Source organism: Drosophila innubila, chromosome X, assembly GCF_004354385.1.
Source record: "Drosophila innubila isolate TH190305 chromosome X, UK_Dinn_1.0, whole genome shotgun sequence".
NCBI lineage: Eukaryota > Metazoa > Arthropoda > Insecta > Diptera > Drosophilidae > Drosophila > Drosophila innubila.
The window spans coordinates 11,354,535-11,381,231 of record NC_047626.1 but is presented as its reverse complement, the minus strand read 5'-3'; the positions used below and the strand labels follow the sequence as shown (position 1 = coordinate 11,381,231).

Sequence of the window (26,697 nt, the reverse complement as noted above, 5' to 3'; positions counted from 1 at the left end):
TACTTTCACTATCTCTAGCTCTCTCTCTCTGTCTCTATGTCTGTCTGTCTCTTTCACTCACTTTAAACTAGGTTTTAAAAGCTGGCGGGTCCTGCGCATCACAAACAATTTACAGGCTAGGCTTTACTTATATATTGAGTCCTCAAAAAAAAAAAAAAATATTAGAAAAAAAAAATTATATATATAGTATTGTGATTACAACTATACGCAAAGCGACCCGCAATGTCTCTAGGCTCTACAGGGTATTACAACTGTGTGTGTGTGTGTGTGTGGGTGTGTTAAGGGAACTGTGTGTGTGTGTGTGTGTGTGTGTGGACTACATGCTATATGCTACAATGCCTATATAGATCGTGGCGCGTATTTACAAATTGATTTTAGAGTCGTACAGTGTTGGTTAACGCCATCAACTGGCAACGCTGGCCAGGGCCGGAACAGTGAGGTTGCGGTTGCGGTAACGGGCCCATGTTTGATTGACGTTGCCCCAGTAGCAGTAGCTGGTTGCACGCTAAAGCTGCTGCAGCTGCACCGTTTGCGGTCAGACATCGACATCCAGATCGAGATCGATGACAGAGCTGCGATCGTGATCATCATCGTCGTCCATCTCATCCATATCCAGGCCGCCCTCATCGCAATCGGAGCGACCGTCCAGTAATTGTCACTGATCCGTTGCCGTTGCTGCTTGATGCGAATGCGAATGTGAATGCGAGTGCGAATGCGGATGTGGATGCGAGTGCGGATGTCCATGCGGATGTGTGTGATGTGCCTGTGTGTGATGCAATTGCGATGATTCCTCAGAGAGCAACGATGCTGCCGCTGCCGCCGCCGCTGCCGCTGCTGCTGCTGCCGCCGCTGCCGCTGCTGCAGCGCTGCCATTGTGTTGCACCTCCAAGCCATTGACCATCTTCTCCATGCTCTTCAGCTCCGATGGCGAATGCTGCGGCTGTCGCTTCAGCAGCGACGGCGGCGTTGTCGGCGACATGGATATGGGACGCGTTGGCGGCGAGTGCGACGAGGCACGCGGTCTCGGACTCGAGCTGAGACTACGCGGTCCATTGTCAAGTGCCATGCCACCTCCCCCACCTCCGCCACCAGCTCCGCCGCTGGCAGCCAATAGATTTGGCGGTGCAGCGGCATCGGCGGCGCCGCTGCTGCGATTCGCATTCGAGCCAGGCGTCACTGCATCAAAAGCGGAGCCCAGGCTGCCCGGCAAACTGTACGGCGAGAAGCGATGACTCTTCAGTCCCTGCAGCGGTGAGACGGGCGTGTGTCCAGCCGCTGCGTAGGCGTGGCCAAACAACGCCGGATGCTGGGCGGCCAATGCCAGCTGGGCGTTGAACAGCAGGCCGGGATTGAGGCCGGCGGGATTCATGGCAGCTGCTGCTGCCGGATTATGCAACAGTCCCAGATGCGGCGGCGGATAGAGTCCGTGTGGATAGAGGTAAGGCAACAGATGCGGCGACGGGTGGATCGGTGGTCCCACTGATATATTCGGTGATGGATAACTGCCGGCGGCACTTAGACCAGCCGCCGCTGCCGCAGCCGCTGCACCGCCGCCACCGACGCCCTCCTTGGGGCTGCCCGTTGAGGTGGGACGAAAGGCACCGCCGGTGCTGCCGCCGACGCTCTCCGAGCAACTTGAATCGCTGCCATCGCGCTCCATATCGTCCGCTTGCAGGCGACGACGCAGTGCATCCTCGGCATTCGCTGCGGCCGCATGCTCACCGGCGCCAGCGCCAGCCAAATGATTAAACCAGGCAGCCAGTGCTGCTAATTCAGCGAGAAATGAGTGGCAAGTAGCGAGTGACGAGTGGCGAGTGACGAGTTGCAAACAAGTAGAGAAAATTAAGTAGCGAGTGACAAGTAGCGAGTGACAAGTAGCGAGTGACGAGTAGCAAGTGACAAGTAGCGAGTGACGAGTAGCGAGTGAAGAGCAGCAAGTGACGATTGAAAAGTAGCGAGTGAAGAGCAGCAAGTGACGATTGAAGAGTAGCAAGTGACAAGTAGAGAGTGACGAGTAGCCAGTGACAAGTAGCGAGTGACGAGTAGCAAGTGACGAGTAGCAAGTGACGAGTAGCAAGTGACGAGTAGCGAGTGTCGAGTTACGAGTAGCGATTGAAGAGTAGCAAGTGACGATTAAAGAGTAGCAAGTGACGAGTAGCGAGTGACGAATAAAGACGAGAGAGTAACGAGTTGCAAGTAACAATCGACGAGTAGCATGTAACGAGAAGAGCAAAAAATACAAGAAATTTCATTAGTTAGACTTAATGCTTCTGCAATGAATCTTCCTTAAGCCAGTAAAAGCTGGAGGAGGAACTTTGATAACTTACCCGAATGCTGGTGCGCGTGCATCTGTTGCAGCGAGTGGCTCAAAGGCAACAGCGGACTCTGCGGTGGCCCCACCACATCCAATAGCTTATCGTCATCGTCCTGCTGATTATCCAGCAGCGCCGCCGCATGGGCCGGATGCAAATGTGGCGGCCGTCCGGCGTGGCCCAAATGCAACGGCGCCCGCGAGCTGCTCACGTGCGTCGGATTCAGTTTGTCCGAGTCGGACCCTCGATTCGACATCAGCGCCTGCCTGTAACAACAGTTGGGCGAGAGACAAAAAACCAATTAGAACATCCAATTGTCTAATTTGATAGCTTACTATATATACTTGATTTCAGTGTTGTAAAAAGATACGAAATAAACTCAATATCACTCGTGTTGAGGGACTAAATGGTATTAAACTCTTGACTCTATCAAGGTTTATTCTACCTTACTAATACAGCCCAATATTTATTAAGCCTTTGTTATGCTGCAGCTTATTTTTTTTAGCTATTTGTAAAACCATTGCGTTAATTGCTTGAAAACATCATGGAAAAAATCAGCTATGTTAGTTGTGGGATTTGAGATGGAAAAAACTACCGCAATTGACAATTTTTGGTAGCTAAAGCATTTTCCAGTGCGTTGTTGTTTTGTGTTGTTTTTTGTGGGGCTTTTTGGATCTAGCGGGGACTTGCATAATATTTTTGCTGGCTGCGAATATCTGTTAAATGATAAAACGACGCTGGCGGCGCATTGAATGTGTTGCATGTTCAGGAGGGCGGGGGGATGAACGGTAAGGGCAGTAGATGGAGAGAGAGAGAGGGAGAGAGGATTACAGAGCCGGAACCTTAATTGAAATGTAACAATGGCAGGCGGAAACAGCCGACAGTTTGTGTCTGGGCCGACAATGAAATTGAAAAATAATTCAAAACACGTTAGTGTAATTTAGTGTCTGCACTGTCCGTAATAGACGACCTGCCACCCCCCCTCTACCCCCGTTACCCGCTTCTCTTTAGCAAACTACATCAAGTGTACGGCTGTTTTATACGGCCGTACATTTGCTTTTTTTGTTGTTCACACATCAAAGCAACGCTGGCAGCGTCAGTCCGTACTCGCCAAATTGGGCAATTTACTAGCACACACACACACACACTCGCACACACAACCTCCTGACAGACATGTGTGTATCATTATCACAGCAACCACAGACCCGGAACCACCCATAGACAATGTGTAGCTCGCACAATTTGCGCCACAGGCGTCTTCTTTTACACTTAACTGTTTTTCCACGTATTTTCCGGCACCTGTATGCGAGTGTGTGTGTCTGAATGTGTGTGTGTGTGTGTGTGTGTGTGTGTATTCCTAATTTAATAGCAAATCAATTTGTGTTAATCCAGCCAACGTTGCTAACCCACCCACTTAACAACAATTGAGGCTACAACTAACGAATTGGCCGAAACGGACGGAAAAAAAGCAAATGCGGCGCCTAAAATGGGGCGCAATAAATAAATTAAGTTAGTTCTGTGTATATAGCACATTTGAGCAAATATTTTCAGTTTACAAAGTTATTTTGCATTCTTCACCTGTGAAGATTTGTTCATCTAATCAATCTTTCCAAGAAAACATTAATATTTTTTGCCACACATCAAACTTTTTTAGCATTAAAATTAATATTAAAATTGTTTTTTTTGTAGTTTCATATTTTAGTTATCTAAATTCTTAGCATTCTTTATCTGTGAAGATTTGTCCATCTAATCAATCTTTCCAAGAAAATATTAATATTCTTTGCCACACCTCAAACTTTTTTAGCATTAAAATTAATTTTAAAATTGTTTTTTTTGTAGTTTCATATTTTAGTTATCTAAATTCTTCGCATTCTTTATCTGTGAAGATTTGTCCATCTAATCAATCTTTCCAAGAAAATATTAATATTTTTCGCCACACCTCAAACTTTTTTAGCTTTAAAATTAATTTTTTAACTGTTTTTTTATAGTTTCATATTTTAGTTATCTAAACAAACAGCAAATTCAGACACAAGTCAATAACTGAGCTAAATGCGGCTATTTTATATAAGCTTTTACCAATTTAAAGCTGTGTTTAAATCCCCTCTTTGTCACTGAACCGCTCCTGTGTCTCACATGCAACTCCACCATAAATTTCAACACTCGCACAAAAGGCAACTAAGACGTCTATCTTGGTTTTTGTATTGCACGCCTCCTGCCAGCCAAAATGGAGAGTAGATGGAGAGGGCGGAGGGCGTGGCTGGTCTATAACAATTTTTCTATAGCATACGAAAAAGGGCGTTTGAGGCCGTGCTAAAAGTTGAGAAATTGCGCCCTTTTTTGTCTGCATGCGGTGCTCTGTAATTTTTGAATTACGTTTAAATGTGCGGCTTAAACCAGTCAAAACACACACAGACACACAAACACACACAGACACACATTGAGCAAAATTAACAGCATACCAAAAATAAAATTGCAAGAGGAAATAAAAGTGCGGCAATTGTCAACTGACGCCTGAAGCTATTTTGCTGGCTAGCTGGGCAAATTATTAGAAGAGAGAGAGAAAAGAACCAAGGCGTAAAGGGTGCGGGGTGCGGGTTGAGAAGAGAGGGGTTGTGAGGAAGCTGAAGCTGAGTGAAAAGGCATTTCAATTGCGCAACGTTTTTTTTTTTTCGAGCTGCTGTTAAAACGTTTTCACTTTAGATTTCCGCTGAGACCCGCGGGCACTGCAATGAATGGACAACAAAAGGGGTACGAAAGAGAGGGGGGCTTAAGCACAAGGGGCGTTTTGTATACAAACGCGAGAGAGAGAGAGAGGGAGAGTGATGAATATCATTCCGGCGGAAGTTGCAAAGTAAGTAGAGACGCAGAAAGGCAGAGAGGGAGAGAGAGCGAGAGAGAGAGAGGGGGTGGGGGGGAGGCAATAGCATAAATAGTTGCCACCAATTAGCGCGTTTGCTGTGACGACACCCAAAGCAAATGATTTGGGGCTCAAATGTCGTCATGGCATTGTTATTGTGGTTGTTGTTGTTGTTGTTGTTGTTGCTACTGCTAATGAAGCACAGACTGCGATGAGAGAAAGAGTTAGAGCGAGAGAGGGAGAAAAGAAGGGTTAACCGCAACAAAAAACCAAATGTTGCCCAGCCGCACATTGAGCTGCTTAAATTTGTTGCTCTTGCTTCTGTGAACAACAACAATAAAAGCAAGAAAGAAATTTTACTTTCGACAAGCCAAACTTTTGATACACTTACAGCGTTGCAATCTAAATTGTTTAGCATGCTTAAATTAATACGGAATACATATTTTATAAGATTGGTTGCAATAATTCAGGAAAACAACAATAATTTTAATAACAAAAATTGAATTTTTCAACGATTTTTCCTATGGTAGTTATATATATATTTTATGGAATATTTCACGCACATTCTCCAATATTTCGTCACAAAATTATAATAGAGTAATAGAAGCAGTCTAAGAAGCAAGCGGAAAAGTTGAAATGAGTTTGGACTAAGTCCCACTAATTGCCCAGGATTTTTGGGCCAAAAGCAGTCTGGCTAATTGAAAGTACTTTTGCTGTGAAGTTTGGCTAAGCGCTTTAGCGGTTGAGACTCGTAAAAAAGCATAGCATACTTTCGAGCGTCGCCAGTTAATACCTAATTGTGCAGAACTTTGGAGACAGCAACCCTATGCTACCCCAACCCCTTACACCTTACCCCTTACCCCTTTAACGTTTCTTTTGTGTTGGTAAGCCAGCAAAAGCCTTGACACATGGCTGTCACAGCAATGACCAGTCAGTTTTTGACTTGGCTAAAAAGCACATTTTGTGGCTGACAGATAGACAGGCAGGCAGGCTGGCTGGGGGTGGGGTAGGCAAACTTGTGGGTGTGGCAGCTAATGCCAATCAAGTTGCAGTAATCAGTTTTACAACAACACAATTGGGAAGCCTAAGTAAATTGTTTGTGTCAATGCAAAAAGACTGATGATAAAGTTGTTCCAAGTTTGTTACCCCTCATACTCATTCTCCTTCTGCTTTTGCTTCTGCTTCTGCTTCTGCTTCTTCTGCCCCGTCTCCAACTGCTGCTGTCAGTGTCAGAGTGAAAATTGATTTGTAACGTTTAACAGAAGCAACTATTAAATGTCATTCATCATTATGCTAAGTCAGCGTCCAAAGAGCGACACAGAGAGTGAGTGAGAGAGAGAGAGAGAGAGAGTGAGTGAGAGCTTGCTGTGGCCGGAAAACGGAACCACTCCAAGTCAGCCTTCCCCCCGCGTGCCGCCCCTCTGTCCAACTACCCGCTAGGCATCGCTTGTTTGTTGACTTTTTGGTTATCCTTCAAAAACAATTGCACAAAAAGTCAAAAGCATTCGCCCCTGCAGGCTAGTTTGGTCAACAGGAAATTGAAATCAATCCATCAATATGGATTACAAGCGCACAGTGGGTGGGAACAGGCAACGGACGCAGCCAGACCAAGGTGCCAGTCATCATCATCATCGTCATCAGCATCCACAACATCCACAACATCAACATTTGCTGTCTTTGTGGTCACTGGACGCCACTACCTCCCTTCTTTGAACCACCCCTTCCGCCCCCCTCTATAGACAGCGCCTCTGTCGCTTTGTATGACTTGCAATTTGACAAGCAGCAGGCTAATTAGTTCCGCACAGATTTGACAAAAATTAATGTCTGTGCTAATCAAGCTACAGATACACAAAGATACATAGAGATACAGAGACAAAATTGAGCTCTGCTTTAGATTGAAATCCAGCTAGACAAATGAGATCTCTCTCTCTCTCTCTCTCTCTCTCTCGCTCTTTCTCTCATCTCTACTGCCATTCACTCGAATGTCTGATTGTGAAGTGCAGTTCAAAGTGCTGATTAGTTTGCTTACAAAGTGGCACTAAGTGGGGTTGGAGGGGGTCGGAGGGGGTTGGTGGCTCGCTAGTCCATTCGATTCTATTCAATTGGATTTGGCAACTGTCCTGACAACAATCTATTGACTGTCTAATACATCCTCCAACTTATCAGCTGCCTTGGCAACCAATCACAAACATATACGTATATACTCGCATGAGAAGAGCTACTTGTATTTAACACTACAATGGCTATATAAGTTGCTTGCAAGTTAAACAGACACGTCTCAGAGCCTGCTACAATTTAGTTGTTCTATAATTCGCCAGTTGGCTGTTAAAGCCTAAACTATAAGCTTAGGTTTGTATTGTCTGGGATGTAAATTAATTGATATCGAGAACTGTGGAGGAAATAGTTGCCGAATACAAGTTAATTTCCTAAAAGCAGTTACTTTGAATATGTCTGCTGTTACAGCTTCTTTTGGCATTAGAGTTGCTTAACCTAACCAATTTTTTACACAAATTATAAGATTATATTTTATGGTTTAAACAAGTACGCTTTAAGTATACTTCTTTCTGAGCATTCACCTACACACAAATTCTTTCTAAGGTTAATTTCTACTATAGATTCTTCTTTCTGACGATTCTCTGCCGTAAGAATTCTTTGATTCTTCTTCTTTCTTCTTCTTTCTGACGATTCTCTGCCGTAAGAATTCTTTGAGAAGTTCTTTCTACTGAGGATTTTACTTTTTTTTTTCTTATTCATTGTTACATTGGAATATTTGTCTAGGGTTTGTTCCTTAGTCCACTTAATTATTATTATAGTCGCACCTAATTTTTCTTCTAGCTAAATCCCTGTAAGCCACTTTAAGGTAATCCTTATTAATTTCAAACAACACTTGATTCAGTTTCATGACATTTGCTTAACTCTAGTGATACTCACTTCTTTTCCCGTTTGCCAGCACCAGTATCACGAAAGCCCTTCGCAAAGGGATTGTTGTCAATTTTCAATTGTGTTATCTACAAAAAATAATATTAAAAGTTAATAAATATATAATTTATGATTACGTGTATTATGGGATTGATTGGTCTGTTGTTGTGAGCTCACCTTCTCATTTTGATATGCAGTCACGGCTATAAACTCCGTCTCCTTGAACACGTACGTGCGAAACGTGGAATATGGTAGCTTCAGAATATCGTTGGCTCGCACCAAATGAAAGCGCGGCTGATATTTATGCATTGAGTTCAGTATTGTCTATATAGATATACAAAGATAGTGCAAGAGAACAGGATTAGTTAGATTGGCAAGGGGTAACAAAAAAAAAAAAAAAAAAAAAAAAAAAAACAATAAGTACGGCACAAAGTATTCACGTCTGGCGGCAGTAACTTGACAAAACTTGACAGCCCCCCAAACACACACACACACACACACACAGACACAACATATATTGCAAATGGCTGGCAAAAGTCTGTAGTCCAAAAACGTGGCGACATTCCTGACATCGACCACCCACCAAAATAAAATGCACAAGTCGACGGACAAACAGCTCAAGACTCCACTCTCAAGTCCAAACAAAGCCAGACCTAAAGAAACAGAGCTAAAAAGAGTGAAAGATAGAGAAAGACAGAGAGAGAGAGAGAGAGAGAGCAGAGTTTTGTCATAAAATATGAATTTGTCTGCAGCAACGCGAAAAGCGAAAAGAGACCTCCCAAGCAAACTAGCGAATGTTGCAAAAGGAACACCTTTTTAATTACCATAACTCGTCGAATCGACTTCGATTAAACGACAACGAACCAAACTATGCACACAACAGAGCGACTAAGAAGAAGAAGCAGAAAAAGTCCGTTCAGGGTAGGACAGAATCAAGCGTCTAGGCTGTTTCTCTAGGCCTGACCAGGAGCAACAGTCTTAGTCTCAGTCTCAGTCTCAGTTTCAGTCTCGACTCTCGTCTCTAGAAACTTGACTTGTTTTCGGTTCGGTTTTGTTGCGTGTGGACCTCACAAGCTGGCTTGTGACTTCGCCATTTTGTTCATGTAATTTTGAAAACAAGCCGCGACTTTTGCCTGTTCCAGCGATTGCTCTAAGCCTTAGTTGTTGCCGTTGTTGTTGCTCTGGCTGTGGTTGCCGCTGTGGCTGTTGCTGTTGCTGTTACTGTTGCTGTTGCTGCTGATGGCGACGACAACAACAACAGGAGAAAACAAAAAAAAAAAACCAAAACACAGACAACAACTTGGCTGTATGTCTGGGACTGTATTGTTCCATGTATTTTGTGTATATTGTATCTTTGTAACGAGTGTATCTTGTATCTGCGCTTGATTCGCACGCCCTCGTTTAGACCACCAATGGCGTCTGTGGTGTCATGCTCAAAGGTGTGACTAATCAGATGCTTGCAATTGTGGCTATGTTTTGGTCTTGTTACCAACCAATGTTACTGCACATTTAGCATAATACTTTGTTGATTTCTAAATAATTTGGTATGACAACGAGCAGAGGAATAGTGACATGGAGCGAGTAGATTGAATAACGAGTAAAGACTCTAATGCTAGAGTAGTTTGATAAACTGTAGAGTAACAAAGAGTTACAATAAGTAAAAAACAGGAGAAATAATGGGAAGCATTAAAAAGGATAGACTAGTGTGTTTTTTTTTTTAAGTACGGCGTCTAAAAAAATATACATATGACAAATAAATAACAGAAGAACGAGTAACAGAAGAACTGAGTGCAGAAACAACAGGTATATGAACAAAAATAGCATATCAATAACTTGTTTTGACTGAAATAAATATAACGAGTAGCTTTGCAGCTAGTAGGAATTTAAAGAGTAACGAGTAGTTTTATAACGCGTAGATTACCAACGAATAGTTCAACAGAGTATAGAATAACAACGAATAGTCTAAGAGCGAGTAAATAAGCAACGAGAATAGTTTAACAACGAGTATTATAGAAAAAAAAAGTTTCAATAAAGAATAAGCCATCAAAATGTAGCACGAAAACGATTAGCTTTAGAACGAGTAGCGTTATAACGAGTTGTATTACAATAAAAAAACAAAACTATAAGCACCCCAATAAAAAAGTTTAAAACCAATGAAATGTGATTAAAATTTGCGTAATAATGTCAATTAGAGCAGCAAAAAACAACGAGTAGGATCAGAAATAGCACGGCAACGATAACAACGAGTAAAGCATCAAAGAATAACGTCCATCAATTGACAACACAAAATAAATAAGCTACTGAATGCACTGCATTCATTGTTCGTCAAATCAAAAAAAAAAAAAAAAAAAAAGAAAAAAACACTAACACATTCATTAATATGAATGCTGCGTAAAATCATTGAACACTACGCGTTGAATACACGCTGTGATCAATGGCTTAAAGGCTTTAAATGCTTTTTATTGCCAAAAAAAAAAAAGAGAAAAAAAAATAATAATAATAATAATAATGATTAATTGTCGGTAAGCCGCCATTTTGGTGATGTGAAGTCTCGGCTGTTGGCTCGTGCAATCGCTGTTGCAGTTGACTAGACTTGAAACGAATATTATTGCTTGTGACATGGCCGATTTGGGGCGACTTTAAAAGGCAAAACACTTTATTGCCATGCGGCAAGCTGTGCTCATCAATCAAACAACTCGTTCGAGACGTTAAGAGCGGATAATGGAGAGTGGAGAGCGGGGAGCGGGGTGAGGCGAGCGGAGAGAGAGGTGAATGCAATCGTTGCGCTTAGTTCATAAATCGTTTGAACAAAACGCGTTCGGTCGTCTACTTAAAATGTCGTTTGCTAATTTGCTTTAAATTTATTGACACATAAATTCATTTAGGCAGCAACAACGACAACGACGACAACAGCAACCACATCATCAGCAACAACAACAGCAACATCAACAGCAACAGTCTCAATTATAATCATTATCATCAAGTGAAATTACTCGTTGGTTTTGTGCGTTTTGCATGTGTCTAGAATTTTATTGATAAAACAATTTGCATTATTACGTTCAATTTTATTCAATTTGTTGTTGTCATTGTAGTTGTTGTTGCTGTTGTTGTTGACAGAGGCGTGGCTTAAATTGCAAAAGGCGCAAAATTGTCATTTAAAATGTGACGAGTTGTCGTTGCCGTTCGCCGAGTTTGAATTGCGATTTAAATGAATATAACCGTGAAGATAGCCATAAAAAAAAAAAAAATACAAACTATAATATGTGCATGCACAATCATGTCGCTGTTGTTGTTGTTGCTGTTGCTGCTGCATTTCAGCTTTTCAAATGGGCATAAACAAGTCTAATTAGACATGAAGTGCGATTACACGGACGCCACGCAGTCGTCGTTGTTGTTGCTGTTGTCGTCACTCAACAAGCAACAAATCAGCAACAGCAATTGTTGCTGTAGTTGTTGTTTCTTTTGCTGTTGCTGTTGCTGTTGTTATTATTGCCAGTTGCTGCTTGTTGAGACAAGGAGACTGACAATGCAGCTACTCAGCAACTGCTGCTGCTACGAGTTGCTGTTGTTGCTGTTGCTGCTGTTACTGTTGCTGTTGTGATTCTATACGCTGATTGAATTGATTGGCAAGCTGACTCTAATGCAATTATGCGTCAAATATTGTCTAGATTTTTCGTATATGATTGCTAGCTTCAGCAAACTAATGCAAAATTCAATTGTTGTTGCTGTAACTGCAACTGTTGCTGCTGCTGGCTTGGTGGTTGCATTGCCGCACGTTTTTAGTCTGCTGCTGCAAGTGGCACTCCAATCCAATCCATGGGCCACTTAATCACTCTATATATATTGACCAAGTGACAAACTGATTGAGCCGCCGGCAGCCACGACCAAAAAAGGCAGCAGCAATTTTGGTGCTGTTGTTGCCAGTTGCCAGTTGCTGCTGTTGCTGTTGCTGCTGTTGCTGCTGGTGCTACGTGCAGTTGCCTTGGGGCTGCATCTTTCACGCTAGTCATGTGTCCCGATGCAGCCCCTCTCCGTTACCCCTTGCTGCCCACAAGCCCCAGCCAGTGACACGTTTGTTTTGGGCTTTTGCGTGTTGATTGCTAAAGGCGGAGCTGCTGTTGTTGTTGTTGTTGTTGTTGCTGCTGTTGTGATTGCTGTCGCTGTTGCTGTTGCACACTCATTGTTGGCATATTATCACATAATTTAACTGATGATGGCACTGCAGTTACTCTTGTTGCTGTTGTTGTTGCTGTTGGCTTGTTTGCTCAGTGTTGTGTGATTGCTGTCGTCGTCGTTGTTGTCGTCGCCAGCTTGCTGTTGTCGTTGTGTCCATTGTCCATTGTCCGTTGTCTGTTGTCTGTTGTCGGGTTGGCGTGCTGCTTAATTGAATGATCACTCACACTTTGATTTGGCATGTTTTGTTCACATGCAAGCGGCAATAACACGACGATCGCTAACGGTTATCGACAGTTGCATCGACTGAACTATTAACTTACACTCCCGATATCTTCACATTGATCGTGAGTGAATGCCAACAGCAACAGCAACAACCACAACAGCAACATCCTCAAATTACAGCTAGTTGCAATTTACAACAACAATTGTTCTATTGGATTGATCTCTATTCTGTGGAGTAGCGTGTCATTTGCACGATAAACTAACAATGTTGTGTTATCGATATATCGATTAATAGTACGCGTGTAAATTATCATGTTTTTTTCGACTTGTTAGCTGCTTTTAAAATTATCTTCAAAACTACTGAGGGCATTATAATGTTAACATTGAATTAAAAACTAAACGATTCTATTTCGATATAATGATATATCGATATATTAAGACTTAACAATTTTATAGCTTTATCGATATATTGCTGCTTGAAATTTCCGAGCTCACAACAGCAGAAAATTAACTGTTGATAGAGCATCGATAGATCGCTTAACGATAAACGATTGTTAAACTATTTGAGCTAATTCTTAAATATAGATATATAGATATAGATGTAACAAGTAGCACAAGTTCTAAGACTGCCGCCTGAAGATTGTACGTCTAATCTTTGGCTTGCTCTTACACACTCGCCAGTAAATGTCGATTGTCGATTGTCGACTGTCGACCGTCGATTGCCAGTTATTGGCTGCTCAATTAGGCAACACTAGCTGAGACAGGTTGGGGATAGGGGGCCGCATACTGTTCAGCTACCAAAACCATTTTCGGCTACCTGTTGACCAATTATGGACATAATTGAAGGCGCCGACAACGACAACAACGACAACGACAACGTTGTCGTCTTCGATGACGATGTCGCCTGTTTATTGTTGCTGCTGCTGTTGTTGCTGTTGTTGCTGCTGTTGCAGATGAGGATGGGACACAGTTTTCTGACTAAGCGTTGGGGACTTATATTTTCTTAATTTTATCATTTATGAAGCTGTCGCTGTATTGTCTTAAGCTGCTTTCTGAAAGCTAAATCGATATGCATATTGAGCGATCTATACCATAAATATCAACACGAAAACGCGGCTCGAAACATGTCTTAATTAAGCCAGCAGGTCAGCCAGAAAAAAAAAACGTGGTCCCATCGAACAGGGCTAAGAGCGAAGGGGGGACAGAGGATAGACCCACCATGCAGCCGGCTCTAACATACATAAAAATACAAATATATATAGGTGCATATGTATATTGAAGATATATGTAGATAGCGATAAATCGGTAAATTATGCATAATTTTATGGCCAAAGCAAAATCAAAAAGACAAAAGATACAAAATACGAGCAGTAGCTGAGGATGTTGGCGCGGTTTTGTTTTAGCCACCCAAGCGTTGATTCAACAACGTCGATGCTAGTTGAATTTCATTGATCTCTATCAAAGCGATTATCATCTCTATCTTGCTCAATCATTGACTATCTCTCTCTAGCCTAATTTCACAGCCTTGGAGTTGAGTGCGTGTCGTGACACGAATAGTTATAGATCGATTAAATTATAGATACAAAAAAATTAAGCTAATATATCATAAATTTATAGTTGACTGAATATCAATAAAAACATTAATATTAAAAATATTGCAAGGACTCTAGTTGAAAAATCAGCTAAAAATAATTATTCTAGCCACCCTTATGACCGTTAATCGTTTATCGAGAGCAAAATATAATACAATTAAATATAAAATGGTAACAAAACAATAATATACTTCAATATACGCTAGAAAGGATAGCTGCTTATATACCTACTCAATAGATATCGATAACATAGTGTAATTTAATTCTTGCAATATAATACTCGATAAATATCAATAACAAAATACAAACACTCGAATCTCTGTCTGCTATCAGTTCATATTTAATAAATTTTGTTCTACTTTTAGCCAATTTTCAATGATTCAAATTATTAGTTAGTGGTGCTTGCTCGTGTTAAGTTCGTGTTCATCTGCTGCTCGTGTCGTGACCGTGTCGTGCCCCATTCAGACTCATCTCTAGCTGTGCTCTCAAGGCAAAACTCTCACGCTGCCGCAGCAATAACAGTAGCAAAAGCAAAGCAAAAGCAAAAGCAAGAAAATCCAACTTGATGAACATTTCATTTAAATAACGTCAAAATGTATTTACAATTTATAACAATTCTTTTGGTGGTGGCAGTGGTGCTGGTGGTGCTGCTATCTTTTGGTGGTCGTCGTCATCGATTGAACGGAAAATGTTAATTAAATGGATTTACATTTTAATGACAACACGAAGCAAGCGGCAAGAGGAATGGGCCAGGCCAAAACAGATTGAGATACAGGCGCTCACAGCAAAGAGAGTTGTTGTTGTTGTTGTTGTTGCCACACACAAGAATCACAGCCACACACACACACACATAGTCAGACTGTGTCCGTCTGTTTCGACTTTCGTCCTGGGGAATGTTGGCGTCTGGGCGACGGTCAAAACGAAAACAGCCAATTGCAAATTTGCTAAACAAAATGGGCGGCGCACACTGGGGCAGGCGGCCGATATGCGTGGCAAAAATCATTTTTTTGACGAAAGCGTTTGTAAAAGTAATAAAGGCATTCGATAGAGAAATCTCCAGAGATTACAAATCCAAAGATTTTGAAATCAGGTAAAATTGTGGGCGTGACAGCCTCTCAAAGTTGACCTTATTTCAGTGCGCGCACAAATGTGGATTTTTTCCTAAAAATGCAAACTTTAAAACTGATTTGATGACAAGTTATATGACCGATCTTTATGTTTTGGTTTCATCTGAAAAGTACATTCATTTTAATTAAATGCCGTAGAATTTTGTTTCTTCACTTGTTGACCTTTCATTCCAGCGATGTTTAAAAAAGCACTAAAATTAGGCTATTTTTTGACTTTGATGGAATAGAAAATAAATGGACTCCGAAGGACTCGATCCCACTACCACAGGAGTCTTCGTTAATCAATTCTCTAACGAAATAACCCCGGTCTTTCATGCGTCCAGCTGCGTCTGGGAGAGTTATAGGACGAAAACTGATGCAACCTCGCAAAAAAATGGTGATAGAAGAGGAAGAGCGCAGTACAATTACATACGTTTTCGGTATGCCTGTCTGTTAATGAATAAGATGCACAAAATATAGATGCGAATATAATGAATTAGCATTATTGTAACTTGTACCTGTCTTAAAATTGTTTAGAGCCGTTATTGCGCAAATTATGTTTGGGAAATTTTGAGCAGGTATGTATTGCAGGTAAAACCAATAGTGGAGGAAATTTATACGAACTTTTATCCGTTCTGATGCAATATGAATGGAAATCACTGCCTATTCTTTTTCAATAGGGTTTTAGTTTTACCTAGTCAAAAAGGAAATACCTATTTAATGATTCAAAGGCAATATTGGGTAAACTAGTTGTTGTTTTTTACCTAATTAAAAAGGAAGTATGTACCTGTTTAATGAAATGTTTTACCTAATTTAAAAAAAAAAACTATTTAATGAAATGCAGTCAATGTTGTTAGACAGTTCATTTTTGACATCATAAGAGCCATTACCTATCTGGAGCTGTTTTTTTCTTGAACAGTATTTTTAAATATAATTCAGAAAATTTTCGTCAGTACTATAAGTGAAGTGTAATCATGGCTTTAAATAATTCAAAATGTTTCGAAATATTCGTTGCCACAAAAAACAAAGCTCAATTCCAAATGGCTATAATGAATGAATTAAAGATATCCTTAAACGATTTGTCAGCTGAGTTAATAGGCAAAATTACCAACTTTTATCGGAACTTGGACAAAAAATGGCAAAGATCCCAACGATCAGCAGAAAGGTTTCAGAGAATGTATTTGGACTGGCTTAATGACTTTACGGAACTTGAGGTGGCAGGAGAAGAAACGGGCCCATCTACTAGCCAAGGCAGAGGAAGACCGAGGAAGCCTTTCGAAGACTGCTCGACGTACACAAGGAAACGCAAGATAGACAATGCTACAGAAGCAATATCCACGGAACATTTGGCAGATGCGCTATCCTCAAAATATGTGAAAGTACAGGAAAGGACAAAAGCGGATATTACAAAAGCAGTGAAGATCGCAAGTCCATTACGGCTGAACAGAATAAAGGAAAGCAATGATGGGAATACGTCCAGAAGATTTTTCGCCAATGATGAAGTGACCTCTCAAATAACAGGTGTTCACAATGACATTATTAAAAGGTTGTCAGTTATCCTTAATGTCATAAATTCTAAGGAAATGATAAATAGCTCAAAATATGAAGAGTATGCATCAAAAACAAAGCAACTTTTGATTGAAATGTACCCCAAGAAGTTGCTTACTCCTACCGTTCACAGGATTTTGGATCATGGCGCAGATTTAATTGAGTACCAATGCCTACCGCTTGGAGAGTTGTCCGAAGAAGCACAGGAATGCAAAAACAAGGAATATAAAAAATTTAGGTACACGAATACTTGCAAGATTTCACGTGAGAGACAGAATGAAGACCTTTTTAATATGCTGTCGGCCTCTTCAGATCCACTTGTTTCATCCTTTAGACATGTTAAATCACGAAAGGATTTAGAAGAAAATAATTATAGTCCCGAAATGATAAGTTTATTAGATATTAATCCAAATGTTGATGAATATTTTGAAAAAAATCAGGCATAAAATAAATATATACACAGCTAAACTCATAGAATATTAAAAAAAAATTTTTTTTTTTTTTTTGTTATTAGTTTATTAAAACTATTTAATATGTTAAAAAATATTGTTTAATAATGAAATAAGATTAAAATAAATATACTAAACACCAAAATTGGTTTTTTTTAATTTTACATGTCAAAATGCACCGAAAATATTTTTCAACTTTGGTCAACAACCCTGAATCGCCCTGTGAAACACCCTGTGCAAGCACTCATTTTAAAGCTTAAAGAGTTTTCTATCAAATGCTTTTTAAATTTTGAAAATATCTTCACCGGTTCAAAAGATATGATTTTTGCAACGCAAAATGAGGATCTGCCCCACTGTGCGGCGTTTCGACCAAGACAACGAACTGATTGGTGAGGAGGGGGGGAGTAGAGGAGCGGGGTGGGAGCAAGCCAAGTCATAGCTAATGATGCCTGGGCACAAACTGAAGCTGCCTGCAACGACGCCGTTTTGTTGCATGCAAATCGAGCAGACGCAGGTCGCCCCTCATCTCCCTTCTCCATCTGCTCGTCTGTCCACCTTCGATTGCTTCGCGGACTCGAGTCACAGTCGATTGGGCAAAACAAAATGCTGGAGCACTCGATACATCGATTTAAATATTTTTTCTTTCGTTTTTTTTTTTTTATTTTTTTTCATTTACATTTGCGTTGCGGTTCGCTGAAGCGAGCGGCCAATGAGCCGAGTGAACAAATGCGCAGTCGATAACGATGCCGATGCCGATGACGATGACGCTGATCATGACGTTTCAAGAATTAGCAACGAGCTGTTCATTTTTTATCAATGTAATAGCATAACTGAAAATTGTTGAATCGATATTTTATCGATAACATGTAAAATTTACACACATAGCAATCAGCATGAGTTGCTTTTATAAGTAACAAGAGTAGCTGCCATATATGTTAGACTAGCTCTCGATATGTTATCGATAACATACTTAATGCAACAAAGTAACCATCGAATTGCATACGCAACATAACAGCAGAAGATTTCTTAAGCTTTAATGTTTTGTAATCGATACATTATCGATAACACTCGATGCACTTCATTTGCAATATTGGTTATGTTAAAACACTTGGCAATTCAAGATCGCTGACAACTAGCACTCATAACTACATAAATATCGATACACATTTATCGCTGTGGCATGCATAGAGTCGACAGAGGCGTCATAAATAATGCAACCCCTCTCCTCCCCCCCCCCTCTCTCCACCCTACTCCTTACTCACCTAAGACGGGGATACTGAAGAGCAAATTCGCTTACAAATGAGCCAAGTTAGTTATGGCCATCCTGTCATAGATAAACGATCAGCGAGGCTAATGGTGAGGCCAGCTACTGCTGCTGCCCCCTTCCTCCCGCTGCGGCTACCCTCTCCCCCTTCTTAAGTCCAACCCACTTGGCCTATCAGCGAAAATGACAAATATTTCAAATGATTTCAACACTTTGCCGACGCATTTGGGCCGGGGCGGGACGGGGCGTGGCGTGTTGGGGAGCGGCGATTTGTGGCCAAAAGGCACGCGGATGATTTGCGTTTTATTGCAGCTAATAAATTGAATGGCGACCCACCGCGTTGCACCAACGGAGCCAACGACTGTGGCACTACCTTAAAGTCAACTATTTCGCATTGACTATTTGTTGCGATAAGCTGGCCTTAACTTGGCCAAGTTTTCTCCCTCTCGCTCTCTCTGTCTCTCTTTCTCTTTGTTGCTGTCTCTAGGCTGGTTTTGTTGCATGCCACATGCAACTTGGCGACGGCGCATGCGTGTGTGCATTTCAATGCAACACTGATAAAGGTGTTCAACGCTCGATGACATTAGCACCATCCAAATGCCGCATGCCGCAATCAACTGGCCCGCAGTTGTTGTTGTTGTTGCAGCAGTAGTTGTTGTTGTTGTTGTTGCTGCTGCTGCTGGTCTTGTCGTTTTGCCATATTTGTCGGCACCTTTTGTTCTTCTTTATTAAAAAGGCGAATAATCATAATAAAGAACCAACAACGCTGTCGCTGTTGCTGCTGTTGTTGTTGCTGCTGTTGCTGTTGTTGTCGTTGTCGTTGTTGTCGTCCATTTAGCCACTGAGTTTTGGATGAGCAGCCGCAACCGACAAGCGAGTTTTGTTATTGCCGGCAAAACTGCGTTGGGGTTCGGGTTTTCGACTGGCTTTTCACTTTGACTTTGGCTTAAGGTTTGAGTTTGAATTTGACTTTGGGTTCAGCAGCAGCAGCAACAGCAGCAGCAACAACAACAGTAACAGCAGCTCGTTCGGTAGCTGCTAGACTTGGACATTAATCGATAACACTTGAGTATTTTTTCATGTTTTGCAGGCGAGCCATTAAGCGATTGTCCACCAAAGTTGTTGTCAGTGTTGTTGTTGTTGTTGCTGTTGCTGTTGTTGCTGTTCCTCTTGTATATTTAGGCAAATAAATGTGTGTTCGAATGTGTTGCCGATTGGCAGTTGTCGGTTGTTCGTTGTTGCTGTTTAAGCTGCCTGTCACCAATACGCTACACTATAACCTGATCTAGTTCTTCAATAAGCTGAACAATTGATTGAATTTATAAAAATGATGACACCTTTAATTTCATCATAGTTTTATAGGGAATATTCTGTTTCTTCAAACAGCTGTTTAACTATTTATAACTTGAATAAACTAACTATATTATTAAAACAAAGTAGTAGTAGGCTTCATGAGCGAAAATCTTATTAATTAATACTTTGAATGTTCTATTCTAATTTAATTTAATAGACTTTTCTTAAAGATTGTACGCAATACATGCCTATAATGTTCTACAATTCGTTAAAAATTCTTCGCTCTTTGATTAATTTTCAACTCTCTTTCACCTTCAATATTTCAAAAAGATTTTAAGTTGTTCGTTCGATTTTATTTTTTGTCAAGCAGCGTATAAAGCTGTTCAGCTGACTGAATCTTCAGCTGATTATCGCGCAATTTTGGATGCTTTCTTCCCTTTGAACAGTGTCGCATTGGAGCCCGCAGTTGCATTCGATTCTTTTCCGTTGCCAATCCTGTTTTCAAGCTGCCTGCTGCCTGTTGCCTGCTTAATGAAATTCAACTTAAAGCGTTAATGATGATACGAACGGTGTCTGTGTTTTTGGGGACTACCAACTCTTGGCCCTTCTCCCTGCTGGCATCCTTTTGGCCAAATCCCAATGCCCGATGTGCGAGGCCCGTTGTCGGACTGCGCCTGTTTATAGTCAACACTCGGCAATTACTAAAAGACAAATTTATTTGCACGCATGCATATGATGCGGGTTCGACTTTAAGTTGCAGTTTGAACTTGGTTGTTTTTTTTCTTTTTTTATTTCAATTTTGGTCTCAGGCTCCAGCTCTGTTTGCGAGGGGCTACTGTGTGTGTTTCTGGCTCTGTTCGACGGCGACATGGACAAGTGTTAAGCATAATGCAGACACACTCAGCTGGGACAACTCTGGCAGGGCCGGGGGTCTTAATTGAAGTGCGGTCGCATCGCCTCATTGGCGTTAAGTGTCGATAAATTAAGCATACGCAATGTGAGCCCCCATAACGTAGACAACACTCAGCACAGCATAGAGCTACTCCACTTGTGCATCTGTACTCCTATATCTATATCTCTGGATAATCAGCTACTGGGTTACCAAGAGCTTTTTTCTTTTTTCTTTATTTTTTTTTTTTTTTTTTTTTGTTCTCTTATTATTTTCTTCTTATGAATGACACACGGCTGCGATTCGTTGATGTGAAATGTGAAAGGCAGCTTTGTTCGCATAAATTGTTGATAATTTACAGCATATAAAAATCAACACAAAACATTTTATGTAAATGAAAATAAAAGTAGAGCTCGGCCAGGTGAAAGCCCCCTCAAATCATCATCGTCAGCATCAGCATGATCATCATCATGATCATCGCCAAACAGTAGCTCAGGCCGCACAGGCTCACAGATCGGGCCAACAGCAGCCACAGATAAAGCCAAACCGATTTGACCAGATACCCTGACAATTAATGATCAACGCCAAGCAACTAATGAGCACAATTTATACTGACCCAACAGCATAAAGACCCCAAAGATTCCAAGACCGCTTCTTAAAACCCAACCACATCTAGAGAAATATAATTTTCTTAATTTTTGATATTGTTTTGAAATGTTGTTGACCTGCAATTGAGATGCTCACAATCAGCAATTAAAAGTCAGATCAGCTAAACTGATTTTGAAACGATTCATCAACACTTGAACTGGTTTCTAGAAATTTTCAGGAATACTTTTATCCAACTAAAAGTAATCTAGGCAACGAATTTCTTCATTGATACCTATCAAATGTCAAATGTAAAATAGCTTAAGCTCTCTTCACGCCTCCTTCCACTTGATATCGACTTATCGCATGCAACCTGGCCATGATCACGATCTTAGTGCATAGTCTGTGTCATAAAAGTGCGAGTGCGAGTGCGTGTTACAGCTTCCAAATGATTTGAGTTAAGGGCAACGTTTATTTATTTATTTTTTTTTGGTTTGAAGGTAGCCGCTATCTTATCGTGGCGTAAGTAGTCCGACTGCCTGAGTGGGTCGCTCCCGTCACACCATTAACTTTGTTTTATAACTTAATTTTGTTGGCTCGGAGCATCCGACAGGGAACTCTGCGCGTTTAGCTCTCCAAACAAATCGACACTTGTCTAATATTTAAATTTAAATTTAAATTTTGATTATCGTTTGTTTTGTTTATTTTTTTTTTCTACTGTGATTTTTTTTTTAATGAATGAAACGGGCATTTTGGGCATAGAGCTGGTGAATGGTAAGCTGAACTGTCTGTCTGTCTGTCCGTCTGTCTGTCCGTCTGTCTGTGTGGCGACCAAAAGCGGAGCTCCAAGACGTGACCACCACACGCTGTGCTCCGTCTTTTTTATAGCTGCACTGAAACTACGGCTAGGCCGGATAACAGCAGCAACAGGCAGCATCTATTTAAGTTCTTTGCTTAATTAACGAAAGGAAAAGGCAAAGCGTAGCGAAGAATGGGACATAAAAATTAATTAGCAGACCAAAAAAAAATCAAATGCATGAAACACAAACGCGCGTCAAGAAGAGGCAACGGATTAAGCGGCAAAAGAGGGGGGGAGAAGGAGCCTAACGGTGCATGACAGGCGCATACGAGCTGGGTGGGCGTGTCTGACTATCAATGAGCAATTGTCAAACTTCATATTGACTCCTAAGCCCCTATTTGGCGCCCAACGTGGGGCGCAACTGCCATAACTGTAGCTGATGACAGGAACTGTCACAGGTCAACAATTAAGACAAATTCACCGACAAACTGTTGCAGTTTAAGGTCAAAAAACAATATAAACTCTTTCTGTGGGGTCAATTTTCAATTCATTCACCAAATCACATGTCGTTTTCTTCTTCTGCTTTTTATGCTACTCATAATTAAGTGTAAATTTATGTAAATTTTAGTGTTGAGTGCGTTTCCCGCCCCCGAAGCTGTCGATTTACCTGTTCTCCTATTGTTTTAATTTTTCCTGTTGTTTTCTTGATTGGTTTTTGTTGATTGAGGAAATTGTCCGTCGGCTGTTGGTTATGCGTTCCAAATTGTCAGCTAATCAGTGGACTGGAAGTGCAACGGAAATACCCAAAAATGTGTGCCATATATAGAGAGAGTCAGGTTGAGTTTTAACCCCAGCCCACAATTTCCGTGCGGTATGCTAATGAACAGTGTGTGTTTCTGATTTTAAGCATTGAGCAGTCGATTGTCTATTTAGGTGGCCCAAAAGAAAGTCCAATTCAAGCTACAAGCATTAATTTATAACGTGACTGGCAGCAGCAACAGCTTCCACATTAGCTTGAAATTCAGTCGCTGTCTCTGTCTCAGTCTCAGTCATAGTCTCAGCTTGAGCATCAGTTGCTCATCAAAGCCATAAAAATGTGCGTTAATAACATTGCCGCCAAAGTAAAGTTGGCAATAAAATGGCAGATTCATGTGACGATGACGATGGCGATGGCGACAGCGACGGCGCTGCTACCGACGCGTTTGGTGGGAAATACGACCCTGGCTATAAGTATAACTACGACAGCGACAACGACGACAGTCAACTTGGCCTGCAACTTGCAACGCATTAAAATTTACGTGCCATAAATTTCCACACAAGGCTGCTGCTTCTGCTGCTGCTTCCACTTCCACTTCCACTGCTGCAGCGGCTTTTGTAGATTCGCATTTATGCGTTTAATGATAAAGAAGAACGCGAACGACTTGAGCAACTGCCGCTCGCTCACTCTTTGTCTCAGGCCCATTCCCCTCATTTGCCAATGCCATTGCCATCTTGTGGCGTCTCTGCGTAGCGTGTTGCCAGCGGTAGCCGCCAAGTGGTCAACTTAAGTGCCGCATTGCGTTTCTTTACTTCTTCTCGATTTTTAGTTGCTGTTTTTTCTCTGCATTTTATTTTATTTCATTTTTTTTATTCATTTGCTTGACTCTTTGGGGTGCTACCCCTACCAAGTTGGCCACACAGGCGCAGACTACACCACAGTGGTGGTCTCGCTCGACAATAAATGGCTCTCAAATCGATAAAAGCAAAGAAATATATATCTGTAGCGCTATCAAGGCGACAATGCAACAACTTGGCGCCCAACGTGCCGCAAGCCAATCAAATAAAATGTTGTAATTCTTTCATTTTATTATTTTTGCGAATTTCAATTTTATGCTGCAGCAATTAATGACTGAAAACAAAGAACCAAAATACATATTGACTGTTCTGAAGAAGGTTTTACAGGTAAAGGTAAAGGTACGGCTGGTAGGGTCAAAAACATTTGTAGAAATTTGCACAAGTCGAAAGCTGTTGGGAACTTTAAGCACTTGTAGAAGCACAAGAACAAAAAAGTACACAACAAAGGCACACCACATAGTATTAGAATGCGACCTTGCAACAACTAGGCAAACTATTTGGCTGATCGCTGATTGTTGTTGGGCTCTTTAAGCCTAATTAACAAGTCTCGAATAGTATCCCAAATGCGTCAAATGCGCACGCGCAACAACAACAGCGATGAGAAAGGTGATTGCTGCCACACAATTGGCGTCGATTTGGCCGCAACGCTGAACGTTGTCGGCAACATCGTCGGCAACGGCGGCACGCACTTCATGCAAAGCAGCGTTGCAAAGTTGCAACGTTGCAACGTTGCCAAGCTTGTTACAGGACAGTCGAAAAAAAATAAGGGACAACGGGGCAACTGGACAAGAAGCTGGCGACGACGATGGCGGCTTAGCCGGCGCCTGTTGCCTGTTGTCCTCTCGCATGTTGCTGGTTAAAGCGGCGCTGCTTGAAGATGAATGTGTGTCGTTGTCGGTTGTCGGTTGGTCGGCTGGTTGTTGTTGTTGTTGTCGTCGTTGGTTGCTCGTTGCCAGCTTGTCAGCTCTTGTATTTTGTATGTAATTGGCTTGGGCTCTTAATAGATGGGGCAGATGGGGTTGCATGCATGCGCCACTGGCGGCGTCACCTGTCGCCTACTGTGGAGCCAAAGCTCGTAGTTTACTTTCGGCTACAGCAGCAACAACAACTACAACTACAGCAACAACAACGACTGCGACTGCGACTGTGACTGTGGCATCGCCATCGGCATCGGCATCCAAAAAGCCAAAGACATTTGCAAATCTTTTGTTTCTCATGTCCGATCATTTCTCATATAGGCGAGCAGGCGACGACAAGACCCAACGACTGCCAAGATCCCAGAGACCCAAGACGACGACAAAGGCATACCGCAGGCGCCAGGCCCAAATACAAGCAACAGCCAACAGCCAACAGCCAGACAACGACGTGGCCACCGGCCAAAAGACCAACGGCTAGCGGCCAACGGCTAGCGGGCTCCACTCGAAAACGAGCTCAAAAACGAGCCGAATGACTGAAACAGTTGAACGAGAGAAGGGAAAAGGGGTAGAGCAGAGCTGAGTTTAGGTTTGGCATTCACAGAAACGACGCACGAGCTCTGAGCGCCACAACGTAGACAGAAGGAGGCAGACGCTAAAATTTGTGCATGAACTGAGGACAGAATGAAGCGACGCGACGCGACGCGACGCGATGGCTCAACTGGACAATGGGACGGACAATATGGCATTGTCTTGGCCGAGCGACATTCAAATCTTAACTTGAAATCAACGGCTGAACGCCAGCGCCAAACAAATTCGAGCTGCCAAAATAATAAGCAGTCAACCCGCTTGCCACCTCCCGATCGTCGTCACATCTTTAGCTACCTTACCTCTATACCTTCCTTCTTCCTCCTTCCTCAGCTATCTCTCCTAACCTCTCTGCTTCTTTAGTTATTTCTTCCTACTTTCCTACCTTCCTACTCCTCCAGCTACCTCTTTCTATAGTTACTTCTCTTTCTCTTCTCTCTCCTACCTCCCTAACTTACCACTCTGTCTCACTCCTACTGTCCTACTCCTTCACCTACCTCGCCTTACTTTCCTGCCGTCCTAAGCCTTCCTTCCTTACCTTCCTAACTCTACAGCTACATTTACTAACCTTCCAACTCCACCACCTACTTCTCTACTCTTTGTGGTACCTCTTCATACCTCCCAACTTCTTAGACTCCCGCTCTTTAGGTTGTGCTCAGTGGCAGGCGATTGCAAGACCCTCCAGTGGGTAGCATCATTGGCTGCAAAAGAGACAAATGCGTCGACGTTGTGAAGGTCGCCCGGCTAACGCCAGTTCGCCAATACCTTTTGGGCCTGGTCCAATGTTCGTTTGCTCGGTGGTCGCTTTGCTCGCGGCCTGCCATAAAATTTTTGAAACCTTTAGAAAGACGGGAGGTTGGGGGACTGGGTACAGTGGCACGGCGAGGCTGCAGATAAGAAATTTTTGCTGAAAACTCGTGCGCGCGCAAAAAGGAAGCGACAACAAGCAAAAGGTTTGAACTTGCTTCTCTATATAGCCGGAGAACGACCGGTTTCATATTGATGACGATGATTCTTTCTGCGTTTTTTTTTTTTTTTTTTTTTTTTTTTTTTTTTTTTGTATTTTGGCGACCGCCTGCCTGCATAAAATTTGTTTGCTAAAGAAGCATGAGAAACAGCAGGGGCAGAACCCAAAGAAGCAAAGGGAGTTGAAGACGGTGGAAGCAGAAGTCGCTGGAGTTAAAGAAGCGGGCAGAGAGACAGACAGATATAGAGAGACCCATACAAATTGGCTTAGAACAGCGTCGGTAGCAGCGCATTATAGATGGCTATCAGTAAATAGAACACAAATGAAATTCATCGATAGAAATCGAAATCGGTGCAACAGCGACAACCACAACCACAACGGGGGCGGCTAGCCAAATCAAAGGGTAAAGCAACAACAAGCACAAACAGCTCAGACTCAGACTCAGTCTCGTTGGTGTTGTTGTTGTGGTTGTTGTTGTTGTTGCCGTTGTCGTTGTCGTTGTGGCAACCATGTGATGGAGTACACATGTTGCCGTGCACTTCTTGACTGGCACGACAACATGGCCAACAACACCAAGACTTTTAAGCCAAAGCCAGTGGGGCG

At 42.0% G+C, this 26,697-nt stretch overlaps 1 protein-coding gene across 1 annotated transcript in view; it reads right to left on the bottom strand.

Moving 5' to 3' along the window:
• Window positions 1-288: 288 nt before the first annotated feature.
• LOC117786235 (optomotor-blind protein) overlaps window positions 289-26,697 on the bottom strand; it is an 81,158-nt gene continuing 54,749 nt past the window's right edge. Inside the window, exons 4-8 of the mRNA XM_034624367.1 lie at window positions 8,266-8,412; window positions 8,101-8,177; window positions 2,328-2,578; window positions 842-1,767; window positions 289-652 (exon numbers count right to left, since the gene is read on the bottom strand). Of these exons, the coding sequence (XP_034480258.1) occupies window positions 536-652; window positions 842-1,767; window positions 2,328-2,578; window positions 8,101-8,177; window positions 8,266-8,412 (1,518 nt within the window). The 3' untranslated portion in view covers window positions 289-535. The remainder of the gene's footprint in view (window positions 653-841; window positions 1,768-2,327; window positions 2,579-8,100; window positions 8,178-8,265; window positions 8,413-26,697) is intronic.